Source organism: Pochonia chlamydosporia, chromosome 4 (assembly GCF_001653235.2).
Source record: "Pochonia chlamydosporia 170 chromosome 4, whole genome shotgun sequence".
NCBI lineage: Eukaryota > Fungi > Ascomycota > Sordariomycetes > Hypocreales > Clavicipitaceae > Pochonia > Pochonia chlamydosporia.
Window position 1 is genome coordinate 3262130 of NC_035793.1, and position 20304 is coordinate 3282433.

At 50.3% G+C, this 20304-nt stretch overlaps 8 protein-coding genes and 1 non-coding gene across 9 annotated transcripts; 4 read left to right on the forward strand and 5 right to left on the reverse strand.

The window, feature by feature from the left end:
- Positions 1 to 1941: 1941 nt before the first annotated feature.
- On the reverse strand, positions 1942 to 2637 carry VFPPC_16076 (dynein light chain; the record flags this gene model as incomplete). The annotated part of the gene is made up of 7 exons (XM_018293829.1): positions 1942 to 2006; positions 2089 to 2158; positions 2211 to 2237; positions 2291 to 2325; positions 2412 to 2445; positions 2502 to 2524; positions 2589 to 2637. The coding sequence occupies 7 exons, from the start codon at positions 2635 to 2637 to the stop codon at positions 1942 to 1944; spliced, it is 303 nt and encodes a 100-aa protein (XP_018143983.1).
- A 1062-nt stretch (positions 2638 to 3699) lies between these two features.
- On the reverse strand, positions 3700 to 4629 carry VFPPC_12620 (NmrA family transcriptional regulator; the record flags this gene model as incomplete). The annotated part of the gene is made up of 1 exon (XM_018290423.1): positions 3700 to 4629. The coding sequence occupies one exon, from the start codon at positions 4627 to 4629 to the stop codon at positions 3700 to 3702; it is 930 nt and encodes a 309-aa protein (XP_018143984.1).
- A 770-nt stretch (positions 4630 to 5399) lies between these two features.
- VFPPC_17821 (hypothetical protein) lies at positions 5400 to 5558 on the reverse strand (the record flags this gene model as incomplete). The annotated part of the gene is made up of 1 exon (XM_018290422.2): positions 5400 to 5558. One exon carries the CDS (start codon positions 5556 to 5558, stop codon positions 5400 to 5402), a length of 159 nt encoding a protein of 52 aa, XP_018143985.2.
- Positions 5559 to 5893: 335 nt separating this feature from the next.
- On the reverse strand, positions 5894 to 5992 carry VFPPC_17288. The gene has a single exon. It is a non-coding gene; the product is annotated as a tRNA-Leu (tRNA).
- Positions 5993 to 6209: 217 nt separating this feature from the next.
- On the forward strand, positions 6210 to 6473 carry VFPPC_16077 (hypothetical protein; the record flags this gene model as incomplete). The annotated part of the gene is made up of 1 exon (XM_018293830.1): positions 6210 to 6473. The coding sequence occupies one exon, from the start codon at positions 6210 to 6212 to the stop codon at positions 6471 to 6473; it is 264 nt and encodes an 87-aa protein (XP_018143986.1).
- Positions 6474 to 6652: 179 nt separating this feature from the next.
- Positions 6653 to 9517, forward strand: VFPPC_08400 (multiple RNA-binding domain-containing protein 1; the record flags this gene model as incomplete). The annotated part of the gene is made up of 3 exons (XM_018287117.1): positions 6653 to 6883; positions 6951 to 7757; positions 8009 to 9517. The coding sequence occupies 3 exons, from the start codon at positions 6653 to 6655 to the stop codon at positions 9515 to 9517; spliced, it is 2547 nt and encodes an 848-aa protein (XP_018143987.1).
- A 1065-nt stretch (positions 9518 to 10582) lies between these two features.
- Positions 10583 to 13399, forward strand: VFPPC_14396 (transcription factor AbaA; the record flags this gene model as incomplete). Its single annotated transcript, XM_018292165.1, has 3 exons — positions 10583 to 11018; positions 11090 to 11320; positions 11409 to 13399. 3 exons carry the CDS (start codon positions 10583 to 10585, stop codon positions 13397 to 13399), a joined length of 2658 nt encoding a protein of 885 aa, XP_018143988.1.
- A 3155-nt stretch (positions 13400 to 16554) lies between these two features.
- Positions 16555 to 17892, forward strand: VFPPC_14397 (hypothetical protein; the record flags this gene model as incomplete). Its single annotated transcript, XM_018292166.1, has 1 exon — positions 16555 to 17892. The coding sequence occupies one exon, from the start codon at positions 16555 to 16557 to the stop codon at positions 17890 to 17892; it is 1338 nt and encodes a 445-aa protein (XP_018143989.1).
- A 451-nt stretch (positions 17893 to 18343) lies between these two features.
- Positions 18344 to 19075, reverse strand: VFPPC_14398 (peptidyl-prolyl cis-trans isomerase, cyclophilin-type; the record flags this gene model as incomplete). The annotated part of the gene is made up of 5 exons (XM_018292167.1): positions 18344 to 18544; positions 18591 to 18728; positions 18775 to 18920; positions 18969 to 18994; positions 19038 to 19075. The coding sequence occupies 5 exons, from the start codon at positions 19073 to 19075 to the stop codon at positions 18344 to 18346; spliced, it is 549 nt and encodes a 182-aa protein (XP_018143990.1).
- Positions 19076 to 20304: the final 1229 nt, after the last annotated feature.

Genomic DNA, 20304 nt, shown 5'->3' on the forward strand with positions numbered 1-20304 from the left:
GTTTTGTTTACTCACATGCTACATGGTGCGTACTGCGTAGCGTACCGTGCGATCCATGCATCGAGACGATTTTGTGCCGATGCAGACTGTTTCCGCTCGTATGATCTTGCGTGGTGAGCTGCCGGCTCGCATTTGCTTGTTGTGGAAGCTGGGAGGGTTGACTTTTTGGGGTAGCTGAAGGATGGATGATGTTGCTCCGGTTTGAATTGCTTGACGATGTTGCACGCTGTCCCGTGATGAATCGCTTTGCTGTTAGGGAGGGAATCTGAAAAGGTTAGGCATCACTACGAGTACTACGTCAATATGGCACATTCGCCGTAGTTGAGTCCGTGGATGGATTGTCGCTGTGTGACGAGCGCATTCTTTGAGTTCAATAACTCTGTACGGTTGACATGGAGTGAGGAATTGATAAGATGTAATATGGCTGATGAATAGGCTCTTTTAATGCTTTTGAACAAGAGATGGACAAGCGTAGGCTAGCATGATACACTCTTCTCGTCAATTGTGTCAGGTCCATCTCGCTATCAGTACACAGTCAAAGTTTGTATGACTGCTATTATGAGAGACACCCAAGTTATTTGTACACAACGAGTGAGGGCATAAGTTGCTGTTACTCAGTCTACTACCATTTCCAGCTATTTAGTACTCACGACAGAGGTCATCTGTAACACAAATATGACTATTTCCACTTATAATGGCGTGGTCTGTGGTGTATCATACATTCATCTCCAACATGAGGGTTAGTCCTTGGTACGAAGTTTGTAACTAACCCCAGTTCTTCCTCAGGGCAAATATCATAGATAGTGTAGCAAAAAGTCTCAGCATATAAAGATGGAGAAAACGAAGGGACGAAGAGTCACTGACCGGGCTTGAACACAGATCGTGGTAAGAGTTGGATCGGTGAATCACTGGAGAAACTACAGCAGTCACCAAGACGCTTTGAGGCGGTGATTCAGAATTGGTAGGTGAGTATATGTGTAATAAGAGGTATCAGACTGTGATTCATACTTGCTTTGGCCGAGCATATGAACTGTGGCGATTTATCATGTTATTCAGGTCCGTCGTCATCCTGTCTCAAATCATGTAGGTTATGTAACTGACTGAGCGCACAAAGGTAGAACCTGGTCTGCGGTGAGTAACCGTTGTGTTGCGTGTCGCTGAGCGGTAGGAATCACTGTTCTCAATGCGGTTATGTATGAGAGCGAATGGAAGAGGACCTTACTCGACCATGAGCACTTTGATGATGTCCTTACGAAGGATGATCAGCACAGCATAAACTGCTATTCGAATAATAGACCCTGCCGTCTACATTCTTATTGATTGGAAAACCTCCATGCTTCCTCGGCGGTAAACTTGCGGTACTCTTCTGAGTCGAGATCAGAGTTACCAACAAACTGGCTAACTAATGGCCCGTACGGACAGTGTCTCGCGTATCAGTGCAGCTACATATGCCTGAGTTGATGTTCAACTGCCAACGCTTCACTCTTTCCCTACCGACTACCGAGAAAGGCTGTTCAGACTGGTTTGCTTCTCATTCAAGCTGATTGATAATGTAGCTGCTCTCGGTATAGGCCACCTTGCCATCTGTGCAGGTCTCCATGTCGGAATACAGCTACAAATTACCATCCGAATATGAAGACACGAGTTAACGAAATACCAAGCATCACCATATCACACAGCACGATAAATCAGTCTGGACCGATATAAAAACAGGCAAATGAAATTCTTTCTCATACTATCATCAAATAATCCCCCGTCCAGTCAAGACGCTAAACCGCCAGCTTCATCAGGTAGCAAATTCCAGAATTCAGACCCCTTTAGATACTCTGCCCAGCGGCGCGGATCCGTAATACGCAACGCTCTCGACTTGGGAAGCTCCGTCGTGCCATGTTAGGGGGTGCTGAATGGTCTATCCGGTTCGTGGGTCGCGTTGTGCCGTCATTATTGCGTCTTGAAGAGGAGGATGGCGCAGTGGCCGAGGTAGAAGTAGATGAAATGCTTTGTTTCTGCTACACGTCAGTGTCTCCGTATACGTACAACGCGCCTGAAGCATAGCGTGGTGAAGCTTGGCTGGGAGAATCAACGCACCGTGGGTGACGAAGCTGCCAAAGTTGCGGCCGACGATGCAGTGCCAGGTAGGGCCTTTTCGCTCGTCGAACTGTGCGTGGTTAGCGTGGGTAAGAGGTGATTTATGATTCGAGATGACGAACTGTGCGCTTGATGTGTTGGGCAATGTCCTGTGGTAGTTGTTAGCCATTGCGTGGTCGAGGTTGTGGACGGGTTGACGCACCTTTTCAATGGTGAATTTGGACATGGCTTCCTGAGCTGTACGGAATAGAATCAGCATCCGAGTTGGGCTAGACATTGTACCAAGTGGTAATCAAGTGGTGTTTATGCGACTGCCAACGTACCAACTTCAATCGACTCTTGTTGCATGTCCTCAGTCTATTCGCAGCATGTCAGCGCGTCGTTCGGTCTCGTCTTGGCTCGTAATGGCTCACCATATCGGCAGACTTGATCTGAGCTGCATCAAAGTTAGCAAGCTCCCTCGGCAAGTTTTCTTGGTCAGAATGTTGGGCCAGTCCCACCTTCAAGCTTCTCCCGAGGAGCAGGAGTCTCTGCTTGCTTGTCCGCCATTCTGACAGGGGGGTTCGTGAGTCGAGAGTGTAAAGTCGGGCGATGAGGTTCTCCCTGGCTAGAGATTGCACACGGCGTCAGTATTATGCGAGCTCGTGGTTGCGGACGTTCGGACGTGATGTTTTGGAGAAATTCAAGGGGGGTGGATGCCGAGGCTGCGGGTTCGAGCTCGACCTGTGAGCCTGAGTCTGAGCCTGAGCTTGGACTTTCAATGTTGACCGTTGGCGATGGGCCCAAGATAGGAGAATACGCACGGTCTGTGGAAGCGGGATGACGTCCAATGTTGGTTCGATTGGAAATTCGGCGCTGGTGCGGGGGGAGGTGAGGTGAATGTTGGTGGTTTGTAGTCAATTCGCGTTGGATCGTGGCACGGGTTTGGTGTAGCTGACGTACTGTATGGAGTGGAAGTAGGCAGCTAAAATACACAAAATGCTTAGATGAGTCCAGTGATCGATCCATGTCATGTCATCCCAGTGCCGGTTTCATGGCGCGGCTGGTTCGCTCAGCCTGGACTCAGCCCCAGTTATTCAATTCGTCTCAATTAACATTGACGCCCCAATCAACCGGAAACCGCCCAGCTCCAGGCACTTGAGTGACCAGACTTGACTATCATCTTGATTCTTGACCCTGTCCAACTCTCCACGAAAATGGACGTGCTGGGCATGGGAGCGCTTCCATAAATATCTGCGCGTCTGAGACCAACACCTGCAGGGTCCATCCATATCATGTCGAATTTATTATCTCCCGCTTTGCCGCCGGAAACTGCGCTTCTCTCAAAAAGCCCAACCAAGGGGGTTGTCTGGACTCTGGAATAGCGGTGGAGCTTCACCCTGGAACACATCTCGCGAAGGACACTCTACATACTTTGTCGGTGTGTTTGGTTTCCATTGACAAGTAAAGCTGCGATTTCATGTACCGTATATTCATAGCCCAATTATCGAAATCCTTGCCCTGCATGTTTCCGCAGTCCTTAATATGCCCAGCTCCGCCAACCCCGGCAAACAGACAACTTCAGTGCAGAAACCTCTGCGACTTCAAAAACATTTCCCACCTCACATATCCCTAATTCAAATCTAGTGGATTTCCCGCAAGATAGTCTTCCAAGCTATGCAGCTTCCCCCTAGCCTTTCCCGCCGCCCACGCCACCTTCTCCTCCGTCCCTTCACCATAGTATCCGAAATCCTGTATATACAATAGCATATGTACAAGATAATCCCCCATACTAGGAGGCAAGAACTTCCGAAACACATCTTCCGGGAGTTGTCTGTAAGCAACAGTCTTGCCAGTACTCCCGCTGATAATCCCAACAATCTCCTCCATCGTATACAGCCTTGTAGCCGCGCAGAGCACCTGGCCCTCAAAGGCATCTGGATCAGCCAAAATTGCAGATACATACTTCCCCGTGTCCGTGATATCGATAAGCGGCAGCTTGGTAGCAGGAGAAGCCACCGTAGCAAGCACGTACGTGCCGTCGTCGGTACCATTGGGCCGCATGTTTGTTGCGAAGTTCTGCATAAACGAACCCGGTGCAAAGAAGGCACTTTTGATAGGCAGCGTTCGTATGTACTCTTCCACCTTGGCTTTGCAGTCAAAATGCCCGCCCTTGTTGTACTTGCCTCCTGAGTTGTCGTTGATGCATGGCAGTGTGCTGAAGATGAGATACTTTGCGCCGACTTTCACAGCGGCATCGGCAATGCGTCGCCCTTGTGAAAGTTCACGTTCTTCTAGCTTGTCATCGTAGATGGTGGTGGTCAGGAAGAATACTGTGTGGGCACCTTGGAGGGCTTTCTCTACAGAGGATGTGTTGTCCGCGTCGCCTTTGACTACTTCGACGGGTTTTTGTTGGAGATGCTGCGCTGCGGGAGTGGATGTATCGCGGGTGACTGCTCGGATTTTGTATTCATCACGAAGAGTGGCGTCGTTGATGACTGAGTTGATGACCGATCCGCCTTGGTTGCCTGTGGCACCAAAGACGACTAAAAGTTTGGACATTGTGTCTTTTGCCGGTGATGAATGGAGTGAAATGGGTTCGGTCGAGTTAGCCTTCTGATGTATAGTAGGCAGTCAAGTTGTAGTGAGATGTTTGAGTGATGCTTCTTTTATACTTAATGGTATCCTCGGTATAAATAACGGAATGGTGTGCAAAGAGCAGAGTTCGGAGGTTGTAGAAGCGAAGAAGCGACGGTTTGTTCTTCCAACAACGCGACGCGAGCCCGTCACGGAATTAGGGATGAGAGTTGATCATTTATTCCGGTTGAACCCAGTCATCTCAGCCAGACCAAGAGATGTGTTGAAAGCCAAACTACGTATGGATTGGTGCCCGCCATCAAGTGGCAATAAGTTGTGGAGCTCGCAACCTTATCATGATGCAAACAGAGTGAGGTCTTGGGGAGGAGAATTGTATTCTGAACAACACTAGCCAAGTGATATCAGTAGCACCGGAGATATACTTATCGTTCATATGCCCAAGCACATTATTACAGAGAGAATACATGACAGAGGAAACAGTTGGATGGAAATAAGGCGGACATTAATGCACAGGCTAGCCCAGTTTCGTATTCCACTACATTTTGGTTGGTTGTAAGTGTGGAGTAAATTAAATACTTAAGTAAAGAGCAGCCTTCAGCTTAGCTGTATGGCGAAAATAGTGTTGTGGTATCACGGCAGATTTTCGAGTGAACTTTGCATTTCTGCAGCCATAACGTGAGCCTCAACCCTAGTGTAAAGGAAATACCCATATGATATGGGGCAGAGTCCAGATTTTAAAAATGCTGCAATATCAAAATTGAAAGCCCAATGAGCCTCAAGGACACCAAGCCGATCCCATTAGGTATTAGTATCAACATGAGCGCAATGCCATAATCTGAGTCGAGTTGGCAATTTGGAGTCGAATTTTGACTTTCCCTCTCACCAATCAACATTGTGAAGTCAAATACAGTATGCCCCGCCTCACAAACACGACTTTCATGTAACCATTTGCCCACAATCTCACAGGGAAAAAAAGAGAAAAAAAAAAAAAAAAAAAAAAAAAAAACACCACCGGCCACGACAAAAAGAAATGATGAGACTGGGACTCGAACCCAGGAGGATTGCTCCATCAGGTTCCCTCTCACCAATCAACATTGTGAAGTCAAATACAGTATGCCCCGCCTCACAAACACGACTTTCATGTAACCATTTGCCCACAATCTCACAGGGAAAAAAAGAGAAAAAAAAAAAAAAAAAAAAAAACACCACCGGCCACGACAAAAAGAAATGATGAGACTGGGACTCGAACCCAGGAGGATTGCTCCATCAGGAAACTGTTGTTAAGGTCACCTTAACCTGACGCCATAACCAACTCGGCCATCTCACCGACAGTTTTTGTTGAATACAAACTCGCTTATTATGTATCATATTGCCAACACATACATGGCTCAGAGTCCGAAAATTGCTGCCCTGTTAAAATGAACATCACAAATACCTACCTAGGTACTCATACTTTAGCAGAGTTTGGCGGCTTAATCACAGCATAGGTTGTGCATACATGCTATATCCTCTATTCATCCTCATATTTCTCTGTGTGTTTAGATATGACCTTGGCTGCCAGAGATGACCTTTGCCCGGTCGCACTTGCCAACATGAGTTATCCAGATGTGTCTGATAAAGTGCTGATGGTCATCGTAAACTCGTCAATAACAGCGTTTACGCCGGCGCATAACCACAATTTTATACAACTTCAACATGGCACTACCCGAGCTGAGTTTATTCACAAAGTACAACCTGAAAGATTGAAAAGACAACCCTCATTCGCAGAAATTGTCCCAAATATCGAGATTGTGTTGGCTCTAGGGTAGCTATATGCACCTCGGTGCGCACGGACCAAGGCACGATACGGCACGACGATAAGAACCAAAACTTTTTTTTTCTTCACCTCCCTTCCCTGCCACAACATCTGGCCGTCTGCGGGCAGACACCACCAACATGGCTTGAGAAACCAGAAACCACTTTTTATTCCCTTCTCATTAATTTAATCATGTCTTCCTCCAGAATTTTCATCAAGGGCCTGCCTCCCAACATCACCGAGGCAGAGTTCCGTAAGCATTTTTCTGCTAAAAACCGAGAGATCACAGATGTCAAGCTGATCCCCCAACGTCGGATCGGATATGTGGGCTACAAGAGCGCGGATGATGCGACAAGTGCTGTCAAGTACTTCAATCGATCATACATTCGCATGTCTAAGATATCGGTCGAGACTGCCCGACCTGTGAGTTTCTTCCCCCACGTCTTACCTTGCTTACCTGCCTGGATATTGGTTGCTGATGGAATGTCAGATCTCAGACCCAGCCTTGAGCAAAGGACACAATGCTTCCCGCATACTCGGAGCGCCGGAAGCCCAAGCCCAAAGCGCTCCGCGGACAAAGTCTGATCATGACGTGAACCCGAAGAAGCGGAAGCGAGAGGAACAGGAAACATCTGATCCAAAGCTGCGAGAGTTCCTGCAGGTCATGAGGTCCGGAAGGGAAGGTGCCATTGCGGATGACTCAAATGCCCCAGCCGGGACAGATCATATGCTTGGTTCGGGAGACGTCGCTGTTCCAGACGAAGAGAGTGATGACGAGTACGAACAAATCCCATCGAGAAAAGAGAAATCGAGAAGGATAGAACCCCATCAAGCCAAGTCGGACCAAGTAGCCCAACAACCACCACTCAGGGATGAGAAAATTCACCACGATGATACGCCTCAGGACACTGGTGAGATCAAAGCTGAGCAAATTGATTCAGACATGACTGGTCAAAATCCAGAGCCGACTGGCGCAACAGACGACGATTGGTTGCGATCCCGGACCAACAGGTTGCTGGATCTAGTTGACCCTGACGACCTCGACTCCGGAGCAGCGCCAAGCCCCGTAGATGATACCACAAAGCAAGACACAGAGGACGACAGACTATCGTTGCATTCCTCCGACGGGGTGACACCTGACACAACTGCTCCAGTGGCGACGAGTAGCGAAACAGCAACTGAAGGCGCTGTCGACGCTATCTCTCGCACGTCTCGGCTTTTCGTCCGGAACCTGCCATACAGCGCCACTGAAGAAGATCTTCGGGAAGCGTTTGATGAGTTTGGGACACTCCAAGAGGTACGTCGGCTACATCAGATCCTACCCTGCCTACCTGCAGTATTCTTCTCCCACCCTCCCAAAAGGCGCAATGATGAACCCCAAGATAGGGACAGCTTATACTTCGGTATATGATGTGAACCTGGGCGAATATTTTAGTAGATGCTTCGATTTTCTGAGCTTTTTGCCTTGGCTTATACACAGCCATGTTTGATGTTTCTGGTTTATTTTTAGTACGAGGACATACGGACAGAACTAACTTTTTGGTCCAGGTCCATCTGCCCGTAAGTGCTGCTGGGGCAACAAAGGGATTTGCTTTGATACTCTTCGCAGATCCATCGGACGCGGTGAAGGCATTCCAGACAATGGATGGGGCAACGTTTCAAGGGCGAATCCTCCACATCATTCCAGCCAGCGCAAAACGGGAGCAGGGATTGGATGAATTTGGGATTTCCAAGCTACCTCTGAAGAGACAAAACATGATACGTAAGAAAGCCGAGGCAGCTTCCAGCAGCTTCAATTGGAACTCCCTCTACATGAGCCAGGATGCTGTCAACGCCTCTGTTGCCAGCCGGCTTGGTGTCTCAAAATCCGAGCTGCTCGATCCTACATCGGCTGATGCCGCCATCAAGCAGGCGATTGCGGAGACCACTGTAATCCAAGAAACCAAGGCCTACTTCGCCGCAAATGGTGTGGACCTGGAAGCGTTCAAATCGCAACGGCGGGGTGATACCACCATCTTGGTAAAAAACTTTCCCTATGGAACTACGATGGAGGAGCTCAGAAAAATGTTTGAGGAGCATGGTCAGGTCCTCAAAGTGCTAATGCCTCCCACTGGGACCATTGCCATTGTGCAGTTTGCACAATCGAATCACGCAAAAGCCGCTTTCGGTAAGGTTGCGTACAGGCGAATCAAAGACAGTGTGCTCTTCTTGGAGAAGGGACCCAAAGATTTGATCCGAGAGGATGTGTCGGGATCGGCACAGGCAGGCAAAGTGACAACGGACCAACAGGCAACAGGGGTGCAAAAGCTTAGTGTCAACGACTTGTTGTCCAGCGGCGATAAGGCAGAAGAGGTGGAAACGACCTCTCTGTTTATCCGCAATTTAAACTTCACCACAACCACTAGCAGGCTGGCGGAAGCTTTCGAATCCCTCGACGGATTCGTGTCAGCCAGGGTTAAGACGAAGATGGATCCCAAGAAACCCGGACAGACACTGAGTATGGGTTTTGGGTTTGCAGAGTTTCGATCCAAGGCCCAGGCCCAGGCAGCTCTCAAAGTCATGGATGGGTACGTACTGGATGGCCACACTCTGGGCGTGAAGGCGTCGCACAAGGGCCAGGATGCGGCCGAAGAAAGACGGCGGGAAGATCGAGCAAAGAAGTCAGCGGCGCAGAGGACCAAGATCATCATTAAGAACTTGCCCTTCCAAGCCACAAAGAAGGATGTCCGGTCACTGTTCGGGACCTACGGCCAGCTTAGATCTGTCCGCGTTCCAAAGAAGGCAGACTTTACCGCAAGAGGCTTTGCATTTGCCGATTTTGTCACTCCTCGAGAAGCGGAGAACGCGCTAAATGCGCTCAAGGACACTCATCTTCTCGGCCGCCGGCTAGTGCTAGACTTTGCGGAAGCCGAAGCCGTTGATGCTGAGGAAGAAATCGAAAAGATGCAGCGCAAAGTAGGGGGACAAGTCAATAAAGTAGCCCTTCAGAAGCTTACAGGCGGAGGGAGGAAAAAGGTCAATATTGGTAACGACGGGGAGGATGAACTTGACGGTTAAGATAACAAGGAGGCAGAATAGGACAGACTATTTGGTTGCCGCTTGCCAATTCAATACAGAACAACGCCAGAAAATGGTTGACCAAATTTCTTTCACTCGTCCTCGCTCTCGTCCCTGGCCCACGCCTTTTTCAACCATCTCCCTTGAAGGGGCAGTGAGAGGTGGATTTCTTTGCGTCGCCTTGGAGCGCGCGCAAGAATCGCGAAGGCGGCGATAACAAAACATCACGCAGCTGCGAGCTGGGTCCAAACCTGGAAACCAAGAATTCGGTTCTCGGAGTGGATGAGTTTGAAGCTGTCTTTTGTTTGATCTTAATCTCTTTCGCATACCTGCGCGGTGTGGACGACACCTCCAAGAAGGTTTGTCTCTCCTGGGTGAGGCGATGACGGGCGTCTGGTGTGAAGGACCCGCTCAACCCTCCCTTGCGTTCTCAACGCCCTCGATGCAGGACGCTGCAGATTTGCAAGAGACTTTTTAGCTGCCATGTGCCCATTGGGTGCTGCGACAAGACCTTCATTGGCCGAATTCATATCCTCTTTTAGTTGAAGACATGGATGCTAGTGACGAACTGTCGAAGACGCACATCCCCTCCGGTTGGAGCACCCCCGGGTCCTCGTCTTCGTCCTAGTCCATCCCAGTCCATCCCATCTCATCCCACCCTACCACTACCCTGCCTGATGCTTTGCAGATAGATCTTGATATTTAGGTTGAGGGGCAAAAAAAAGATGGGTAGCCCTGTCAACCCTTTGTCAATATGCTCCGCTGGAGCTGTCCATCCTCCACCTATAAGTCTTGGATTTATACAGTCTTAGATCCTCCTGGGAAATAAAGCTTCGTTCCAGTCGAGTCCATCACTCTCCTCAGATCATACATTTAGATCCCCATTCCACATCTTTAAAATTCCTCTCAGCATTTCTTGTCCTCCTCAACTTACTCTTCCTCCTCCCATTCATACTTTGGTGGCTATTGTTGCGAGGTATTCTGCAGCTCCAGCGAGCTTTGTTCTCGTTTGTTGCGACTCGTACCGACATTCCTTGTGCCTCTCTTTCTGCATTTACAGTTACAATGTCTTCACTCTTTCAACCAAGACCCGTGCTATCGTCACAGCGTTACTCCCAGTCACCAGACTATGTCGATGCCAGACGTGGTGGTGGTGGTATCCAAACTGGCAGAGTACCTCTGCGAGAGTCCACTGGCAATGCCCAGTCCCACGGCTTCAATGGTTTAGTTTCTTGCTACCAGAACCAGGTGGCTCTATCTCCTTCTATGCAGTCCAATATACCTGCCCCCATGGTACCCTCACAATCACTCGACTGCCTTTACAGAGTCCCAACGCCTCGTCAGCAGCCTCGCTACCAAAGAAGGCCCAAGACCTCCATCAACCCTCTCTACTTTTGGCCAGCCTTTCGACAATATCGAAACAGGCAGGCTCACAAAGATACCCAAAAGGACAAGGGTGGCGTCTGGCGCCGACCTGAACTTGAAGATGCCTTCGTCGACTGTATGTCCTCATTGCCTTGGACTCCCATTACCGTCTATCCAGACCAGTTAGCGCTAATGTGTTATTGTCAGCTGTCCTGCTCATGCCTCACATGGGCCGTCGCAAGTTTTCCATGGGAGGCAAACTTCACGGCCGGAACATGTTGATCAGCGAGTACATCTTTGTAATTTGTGTTGCCATTTTGGGAAGCAAAGAGATTTTCCGAATCGATAATAGCAATGAGAGCATTGAACAGATGGGACGCAAGCAAGTATCTAGCCACATGCAAGTGGTGAAGAAATTCTTTGAAGACCTTCGATGCTGTAAGTATATATATACACCTGGTAGCTCACACATCTTTGATGGTTGGTGAGCATAACGAGATATGGAATGCTAACTCCATCACCACAGTCCACTTTTTGTTCCCGTCAGAAGAAAAGAAGGAACCTGGTTCGACCAACTCAGATGACTACTATGACGAAGAAGAGCAGGAGTCATTCAAGTCGAACCCAGTTCTGACGGCGCTGGCTGAAGGTCGAGTGCCCGAGGTGAAGCCCAACTATGAGTACTTCTCCCAGCTTTTGGCGCTGCAGTCGTCCATCTGCACCCGCCCAAAGACTTGTGAGATCTTTGTGTCTTCATCAGACATCAAGATTCGGGATGATATTGCCTACGATGCCCATGACACCCCCCTGGACCAGGAGTCCTTCCCTCACTTGAACAAGTATACCAATTGCGATGACAGCCCCAATGTCCTTGGCAAAGATGTCCTCTTGCATGAATATACTCGGTCTCTTGACCGCACCACATCTGCCTGCGTCAAGTCCGTGACTCGTCGCTGGCAAAAGGAGGCTCCTGCCATGTACGAGACGCTTGACCTCCCAAACAGAGATGAGGAGTGTTTGCTGCTGGAGATGTGCGCCACTCTAGAACTACATGAGCACGCCAAGTTTCCCTCCGGGTCGGAGCTCACTGGCTTTGTCGAGGTTGCCATTACGCAACCTGCTCTGCAGAACCACAGGTGGAAGTGCATCACTCGCCTCACCAGGCCAGCCGAACTCCACAGTGATGAAGGCAAGCAGGCTGTTTACACTAATGACAGTGGAATCCATCGTCGAGGGTGCAGCGACTCCAAGGTGGATTGTGACTGCCACACCCGCCCTCGACAGGATATCCACGTTCCTTTCCCTGCAGTCGAGTGGGCCAGCATTCTCAGCATGGCGGTGCAGTATCCCGATGTTGAGCATCAGCGCATGAAGGAGAAACGTCGCAAGTACGCGGATGGTGAGGGTAAGAAGGACCTGGAGAGAGCTGGCAGCAAGCGTAAGCGCTCTGAGGATGAAGGGGACGCCGCCTCTTGGGCTCGCCGTGAACTCACAGGGAGTGACCTGATTTGCAAGGTGGCAATGTATCAAGAGCTGTGGTCTTGCGCCCCGGATTCCACGCAGTGGATTCGTCAGGGCATCATTTTCTGGCGATTCAACACAACGAACCAGTGGCACAAGTATAACCCGGTATTCAAGCCTGCTGGTACTACCTGGCGATGGTTGACGATCAACGACCCCATGTCCCGATATCATCAGCAAAAGGCACTGGTCTACCCAACCGCAAATGTCTCAAGAGACGCAGTCATGTCTCCAACCCCAACTATTAACCAGCACCTCACGGCAGCCATGAACGAGACATTCAACACGTGGGACCATGGTAGTAGTGCACCGCATGTGCCGCATGTTCCGCCTCTGCAAACCCCAAACAACAGCATAGGGCTTTTTGACTCCTTCTCCAACGGACTGGCTACGCCTCCACCAACTGCAACCCTCCCTCCGACCTACTCGACTGGAAACTTTGACACGCGAAGCGGCAGTTTTGATGCCAGAAGTGCCAGCTTTGACACCAGGAGTGGTTCCTTTGACAGCAACATGGCACCAAACAACGGAGTAGCATTCCTGCCCACGACCGGTCCCCCATCTCAGCACGAGCGCCAGCCAACAACACTCGGAAATAACCAGTCCTTCTTTGACGGGCAGCCATCATTCCCCGAGGTCAAGCCCATCAACACAGCCGTAAACTCATACATGGCCGCCACAACCTCCCTCGAGCTGCCCAACCAGCTCGTCTACGACAACTCTGGCGTCGATGCCAGCAACATGCAAGGATGGGACATGTCCGCTCTGGACGGCTGGTCCGCAGCTTCAGCGCCGGTGAGCGCCACCACAGAATGGGCTCCAGCTCCCAAGGTTGAGCCGCAGGGAGACCATCACGCTGCCATGTGGGCTCCTCCACACTGGCCCTTATCCGCAGGAGCAGCTCCTGGCTCTCACGAGCGAGGAGGAAGTCCACGGCCCTTGAAGAGACGGAGGGAGACTATCGATGTTAATGTGCCAGTCACTGCTGGATGGTGATGGGCTTGTTGTGTGAAAAATAAGTCTGCGCGATCTATCTGGTATAGACGCCTATGTTACAAGACATGTGAATGGATTGGTTTGGAGTTGGAAGGACATGACATTTTGGCGAGAAAGGCGTTGGGGGGAGTATTTCATGGGGGTTCTTTCTTTGTTACAATTTATGACGAGTGATAATAATACCATATGCTTAGACACATGAATTCTACGTTTTTAATGAATTTTCATTACACCTTTCTATTTCTTTCCGTGATGCCTTGTGGTTCCTGTGTTCCTTGTTGCTGCCGATATTGGCACTGACGTACTCCGTATAGACGGTCGACTCAGGGACATCATATCAGAGTTCAATATTGTATCCCTGCCCATTTATCCCCACGCCTCCTAGACAAGGGACAAGACAAGGGACACCGGGAAGGAAGAAAGTAGTCTCGTGGAAGCCTGGAAGTGTCTCTTCAGCAGTGGAGCGGATGCAGGAACCGAACGGGTAACCCCTGGCTAGTAGGCAAGGGATGACGCGTGACGCGAAACGCGATGCAAGCACTTAACGGATTATACAGTGCCAAAATCTTGAAGACGTAATTCACGAGGTGAAATGGACGGCATACGGGCACGGATTCTGGCTCAGACTTTCTGGCTGGACGTATGACGCAGCATGGAGGCCGCACGAACAAAGGAAATGTGAAAGAAAAAAAAAAAGTGTAGTTCATGGAAACAATAACGATTGGAATTATTTGCATTCTTGCCCTTAAGAATGGGATTGTTTGGGACGCTAGGAATGTTGGTTGGTTGGCGAGGGCGTGCAAAGGGTGGATGGATGGTGGAAGGGCGGGTATGGAGATGGAGGTTACGAGATGGAGGGATTGGGCAGCTGATGACTTTACTTTACTGTTGTTTACTGTTTGTTGTATTGATATTGGGCGGGATAATGGAGTGGTGACTGGTATGTTGCTGGGGTGAGGTGTTACGGCTTGGGTGTTGAGTCTCATGTTTGTGAATATGCCGTGAAGAGGCCGTGATTACATGGCGGTGTTGCACCATGTGACTTGACGTATACATACAAAGACACTGCGTACAAAACAAACGCACAGCAAAATACAAAGGATCACTCGCGCAGATGAGTGTCCTGCAATGCCCCGTTTCACGAGTCTGTAATATATTGGGCGCCATAGAGGAGTGGTGGTCAAAGGCGGCCGGCGCTTGCTCTTACATGTTCGTCTCACTTTAAAGACTTGACGGGTTTGTGTCGTGCATGGCGTACTTGAGTACGTGGGGCGCGTGTTTTGTGCAATGGAAACAATGGGAAACAAGGAAGTGGAATGAACATGAACGGTGAACAGACGGGGAGCATAATCTAGGATATTGACTCAGGACCGGATGGCTATTCATGCGAACTGGGTGTCGTCAGGTACGGCGTGATGATGACCAGTCGACGTTGGGGAGAGGCATGGGGCTGCAACATGTCAACATTTGGCGCGGTTGAAGAAGTCAGATCGGTTGCGGCCGTAAGAGGGGATTGGCTGAGAGGCGTCGGGATGCTGAGATGGCATCTTAGGCGCTGGGTGTGGGGCCAAGGCCTGTACACCCGTGGCAAACAATGTAGGTATCCTTTGCTGGCGAATCTGCAGCGGAGGTACATGGCTGGGGGATGACATCTTGTCCATTGAACCTTGACACTTGACTTCATTTGAAGCTCGACATAGACGGCGGTGCAGGGATGGTCTTGAAACAATCTCGTCGGGTGGCATTGGACAACGTTGGACGTTCATCGCTTCTTGCACATCAAACCGCACACAGCAGCCCAAAATCCCACCTCGTCCCGTCTTCCCGTCAAGTCGCTGGTATTTCTCGTGCGTCTGGTGCAGTCCATGTGCTTCATCTGGCCGCCAAGGGCCATGGCCTGACAGACCAGACCTTGACCCGTTGCACCACGGATGCCATGCTCTCGCTCATCGATAGGCCACCATGTTCCAAGTTGTCCCGGTTTGTGTCGATAGAACATCCAACGGCTCATGCGCCATGTTTCCGAGTTCCGTGGCCGTCGACCGGAGATGGTCTCTGCCATGGCCCATTGGTGGCCTGCATCGTTGGCATCTGACAAGAAATCTGCAGATGGGAACTTTCTTTCTTTTTGAAACTTTTTCCTCTTTCCCTGATTCTGTGCCAAGATTCTGTTTTGGCTGTGCCGAAGTGTATGGGCTCTTCTTTGCATACTACCTATACGTGCCTTGTTGCAGATAAGTGAGGGCCATGGACGGGTAAAAAGGCGAAAGAGGGACGTGTGACTGACTGGTTAGACTGGACGCTGGGATTTTCTCTCATCTGGCTCTCAACTTCCAAGGTCGCTGCTGAAAGATTCTTAGGTCGTGGATTTTCGACCAGACTCTTTGTGCTTGCTTGTGTTCAGCGATTCACTTCATCTGACTGAGTCTGTTCAGCTCTGACTCACTCCTACACGAGACCGACTCATTGTTGGGCCGCATACGAACAAACACAATACACACTTGACTTTGTGTCATTTCACGACGATAATTGAACAAGTGTCAGTTTGGACTGACTATTCACCCTCAACTACCAGACTCCACTGCTTGGAGTGAGTCTGGTCTGCTCTGATCTGCAAACATTGGCACCGACCAGCTGGCTGGTTTATCTGCCAACTGTCAACGGCCGGCTGTTCACCTCTTCAACCAAAACACAACATCTGAACTCGGTGCTTTTGTTTTCTCCCCAACCACCTCAACACCATCTTGTTTTTCACTTCTTCTTCACCTTGTCTTCAGAGAAGTGCGCGACAAACAAAGGCTGTGTTCGACTTGCGAGCATTCAACAACCTCTCACACACAACCTCCATGTTTGGGACCTTTTAAAACACTCCTTCAACATTTTTGTTTCGCCCATTCAGATACATTACTTTATTTCTTGCCGCTGGCCAAAAGCTCTCTTTTTTTGCGCAGCCGTTTTACCTTGGTCTTCTTGATTCGATTCTCACTTCTTCTCCCGGCGAGAACATATTTTACGAGCATTTTGACGGTTCTCCTCTCCCGAAACGATATCTGCATCCACGGCTGCACTTACAAACTTGGAAAGACATCTCGGCTCACGCCAAACACTTTTAGATACCACCAATTTCAGGATATACCCGGCAAAAGACATTCACCATGAGAGACCGCAGCCTCCATCACGGGAGCATCTATCGCTTCGCTAGTCTGCTGGCCTTGGCTGGCTCAGCATCTGCCCACTCTTGGGTAGAGTATGCCTCCAAGATTGCCCCCAACGGCACCCTCGTCGGCGCACTTGGTTTTCCACGAGGATACATGCCCCGTAGCCAGGCCGGTTGGAACGACAAGATCCCCCAGCTCCTGCTCCCAGCACAAGGCACACAAGCCTACACCGGCAAGGAGGTTCTCAACAAGTTCCCCTTTACGGATAAGCCTCAGCACCCGATGCTCGAGGCCGCCCCCGGAGACCACATCGCCATCATCCACCTAGAGAACGGCCACGTCTCCCTGCCGCAGAACCAGCCGAAGAAGCCCAAGAACCGCGGCACCATCTTCCTCTACGGCACGTCCCAGCCCAAAGAGCAGGAGAAGCTCTTCGACGTCCACCTCCTGTGGAACAAGGGCGGCAGCGGCGGCGACAAGCGAGGCGTCCTCCTTGCAACTAGAAACTACGACGACGGCCAGTGCTTCCAGCCCAACACTGCGTCCATTACGAATGAGCGCGTGTCCAAGTACGGCGCTGATGGAGCCAAGAACTCCCAGGAGCTGCCGTGCCAGTCGGACGTCAAGCTCCCGGATAACCTGAAGCCCGGCAGCGTGTACACCATCTACTGGTACTGGGACTGGCCGAACCTGGACTCCACCAAGATTGACATGGAGAAGACTGCCCAGGGAGCCTTTCCCTGGGCTGGGTCGTTTATGCGCGGCGACAAGGTCCCCAACGGGTGGAAGATGGATGCCATTACCCTCAACGAGAGCTACGCCAGTGTTATTGACATCAAGATTGGCGAGGCGCCAAAGGGGTTTAATGCCAAGGATGCCGGCAAGGACGCCTGGGTTGCCAAGCAGAATATTTACTCCATGGCCATCAAGGACCAGATGAACAATAACTTTCAGGTCGATGTTGATGGGTATGGAAATGGCGGTGGGCAGGGCACTGCTCCTCCGCCTGCAAGTCCTAGTGCTCCTGCGTCTGCACCAGGTTCGTCTCCCTCTGGTGCACCTGTTGCTTCAGGGCCTCAGTCCCAGCCTCGCGGTATCACCACCGTCAAGGAGACTGTTACCGTGCCGGCTACCACGCTCATCACAACCGTCTTCCGGACTGTCACCCCCAGCCACAGCCAGGAGGAGTTGCCTCTGGAAACAACAGTCACGGTGACAACTCGCGTTCCCCCACCAGCCGTGTTTGTAACGTCTCGTCCGGGAAATGCCTCTGGAGGTACCGGTAGTAGTCCTGAGCCCACTGGAAAGCCAGGCTACCGAGTGAAGAGATTTTAAGTGTAGCAGTGTCATTATGAGTTGGATGGGGCTTGGGAGCCAGGATAAATTGCATTGAATGGGGGTGCATTCAATCTTTACTGTACATATTTCGCGCTTTATATACACTGTTTTTAAGAATACGTGAAGGGGGATGTCGGGGCTGGTCCCAGTCAGCGATAGATAGGAATGCAATACGGGTGAAAAGCATATGCTGATGGTGAAACTTGTGTTGTGGCACGTTGTACGAATATCGTTGACGGCGTACGCAAGAGGCTATTGTTTCGCGATTCGTTAAATACTTCTACTCCTTAGTCTGGTACATCTCAGCAGACAGTTATTGATAATCCATCTTGTTGAGCAAGCACATCACGCTGATACATCCCCTCTTGAACAATCAATCATTCTCACAGCCCCATCTCCCACAACTGTCATTTCACCAGCCATCATATAGTTGAACAGTCACACAAATCTACATCTCTCCGCACTGAGAAATAACAACATCCATATTCGGCACATCCTTCCCCTTATACCCCGTCTTCGTATGCTCCATCTTCCTCACCACGTCCATCCCCTCCACGACCTTTCCAAAAACAACGTGCTTCCCATCCAAAAACGGCGTCGGGACAGTCGTTATAAAGAATTGTGAGCCGTTGGAATTAGGACCAGCGTTCTACATCGTTAGTCTTTGTTGCATCTTCACTGTGACAAGCACATACAGCCATTGACAGCAGACCAGGCTGGTCGTGCCTCAAGTTGAAGTTCTCATCCTCAAACGCCTTGAGGCCCCATATACAGGTCGATCCTGTGCCGTCGCCTTTGAGGAAATCGCCCCCCTGGCACATGAAGTTGGGGATCTATATCGTCAGTTTTCGCTGAAGTAAGTGAGGGGGAAGGACGTACAATGCGGTGGAACTTGGAGCCCTTGTAGCCTTGGGGCTTGGCCTGGCTGTCTTTGGATTCGCCCGTGCAGAATTGGCGAAAGTTTTCGGCGGTTTTGGGAACTACATCTTTGAAGAGCTCGAATGAGATGCGGCCGAGGGGTTCACCTGAGACGTCAGACAAGATACTCGTTGAACGTAAGATTTGGTACGTACCTCCGAGGGTGATGTCGAAAAAGACCCTGCACTATCAGTATAAGTCGGTGAATAGAACGAGTGACTTACAAGGGGTTCCCCGACGCGGGCAACTGTGTCGGCGGCATGGCTCGTGAAAATTGTCGCTTCAATGATGAGTTGTGAAGATGATTGTGAGAAAAAGCAGGTGAGCCAAAATGGACTAGCGACTTCGGTAAGTGGGGTTCACGGCCAGACTTTCGAGGGTTGCATCAAAAGCCCGGCATGATCGGCAGCTGCGCATTCAAGAAAGAAGCTTCAAGCCATGGACTGATAGGAAGCCACGGTCACGCAGCCTTACTGGGTCAGTGTGGAATAGTGGTTTATTACGGAGTACGGGGTCATGAGACGGGAGGGCGTGGCGTCAACGTTGGGAGGGACGATGGATGCCCTTGCCGTTTGGGCGGTGGATTGAATTAGGACGATTCGGAGAATACGCAAGCTAGCTATGGGGTAAAAGAGCTACGGAGAAGACAGCATGTTCTGCCGAGGTAGATGTCCCGAATGGTTCAACGGCTCAGACGGCAAGTTGTGGTGGTTTTGTAACGGTGGCTGAGGCGGAGTGTTTTTGTGTCAAAAGTGACGACTATATTTGGGATAGAGATGGAGCGGCTTTGTGAGTTGTCGATAACGATGACGAAGATAGAGTGCCAAGATGATTAGTTTAGATGAGTGAGGAATCATGGGTTTGCACAGCCTAGGGGATTTGCAAATGTTTGGATGGTCTGGTGCTGCTTGGCGCTTCGGCACTTGAGTTGGGCGGAATGTCACGCTGGCAATTGCTTCAATGTTGTGAATGACAGTGTCCATGTCTGGTTGGAGTGATTATGATGATGCATCGATTATGGTGGGGAAAGCTGCATGTGGGTATGAGTGGGAGTGGTGGACTGGTGCGTATTCGATAAGACGGTGGACGGGAGGCGATGACGGGATTCGGCATCGTAGAAGTCTGGTGCTTCGATGGAAGTATGTGCAGAGTAATAATAATTGATTTCATCAGGGTTGTATTGGCACTCGTTTGTGTCCCACAGAACCGGTATCGACATGCAAATGCAAGTCCACCACACTGCATATCAAGAAATCAAGATTAAACTCAACTTGCTTGCGTGACACCACATGCCGTTACACCCGCAATGGTCTGGAAGCCCTCTCGCCTTCTCGTCAACCTTCCATGTCTGCTACAGTTCAAGCCAGTGGCACTGCCGTTGCATTTCATTCACAGTACGGAGTTCCCGTACGGAGTACAGTCTGGTAAGAAATTTGTTTAATTAACCCATTGCTTTTCTCGCTTATTGACCCTGTTCAACTGTCCAGTGAC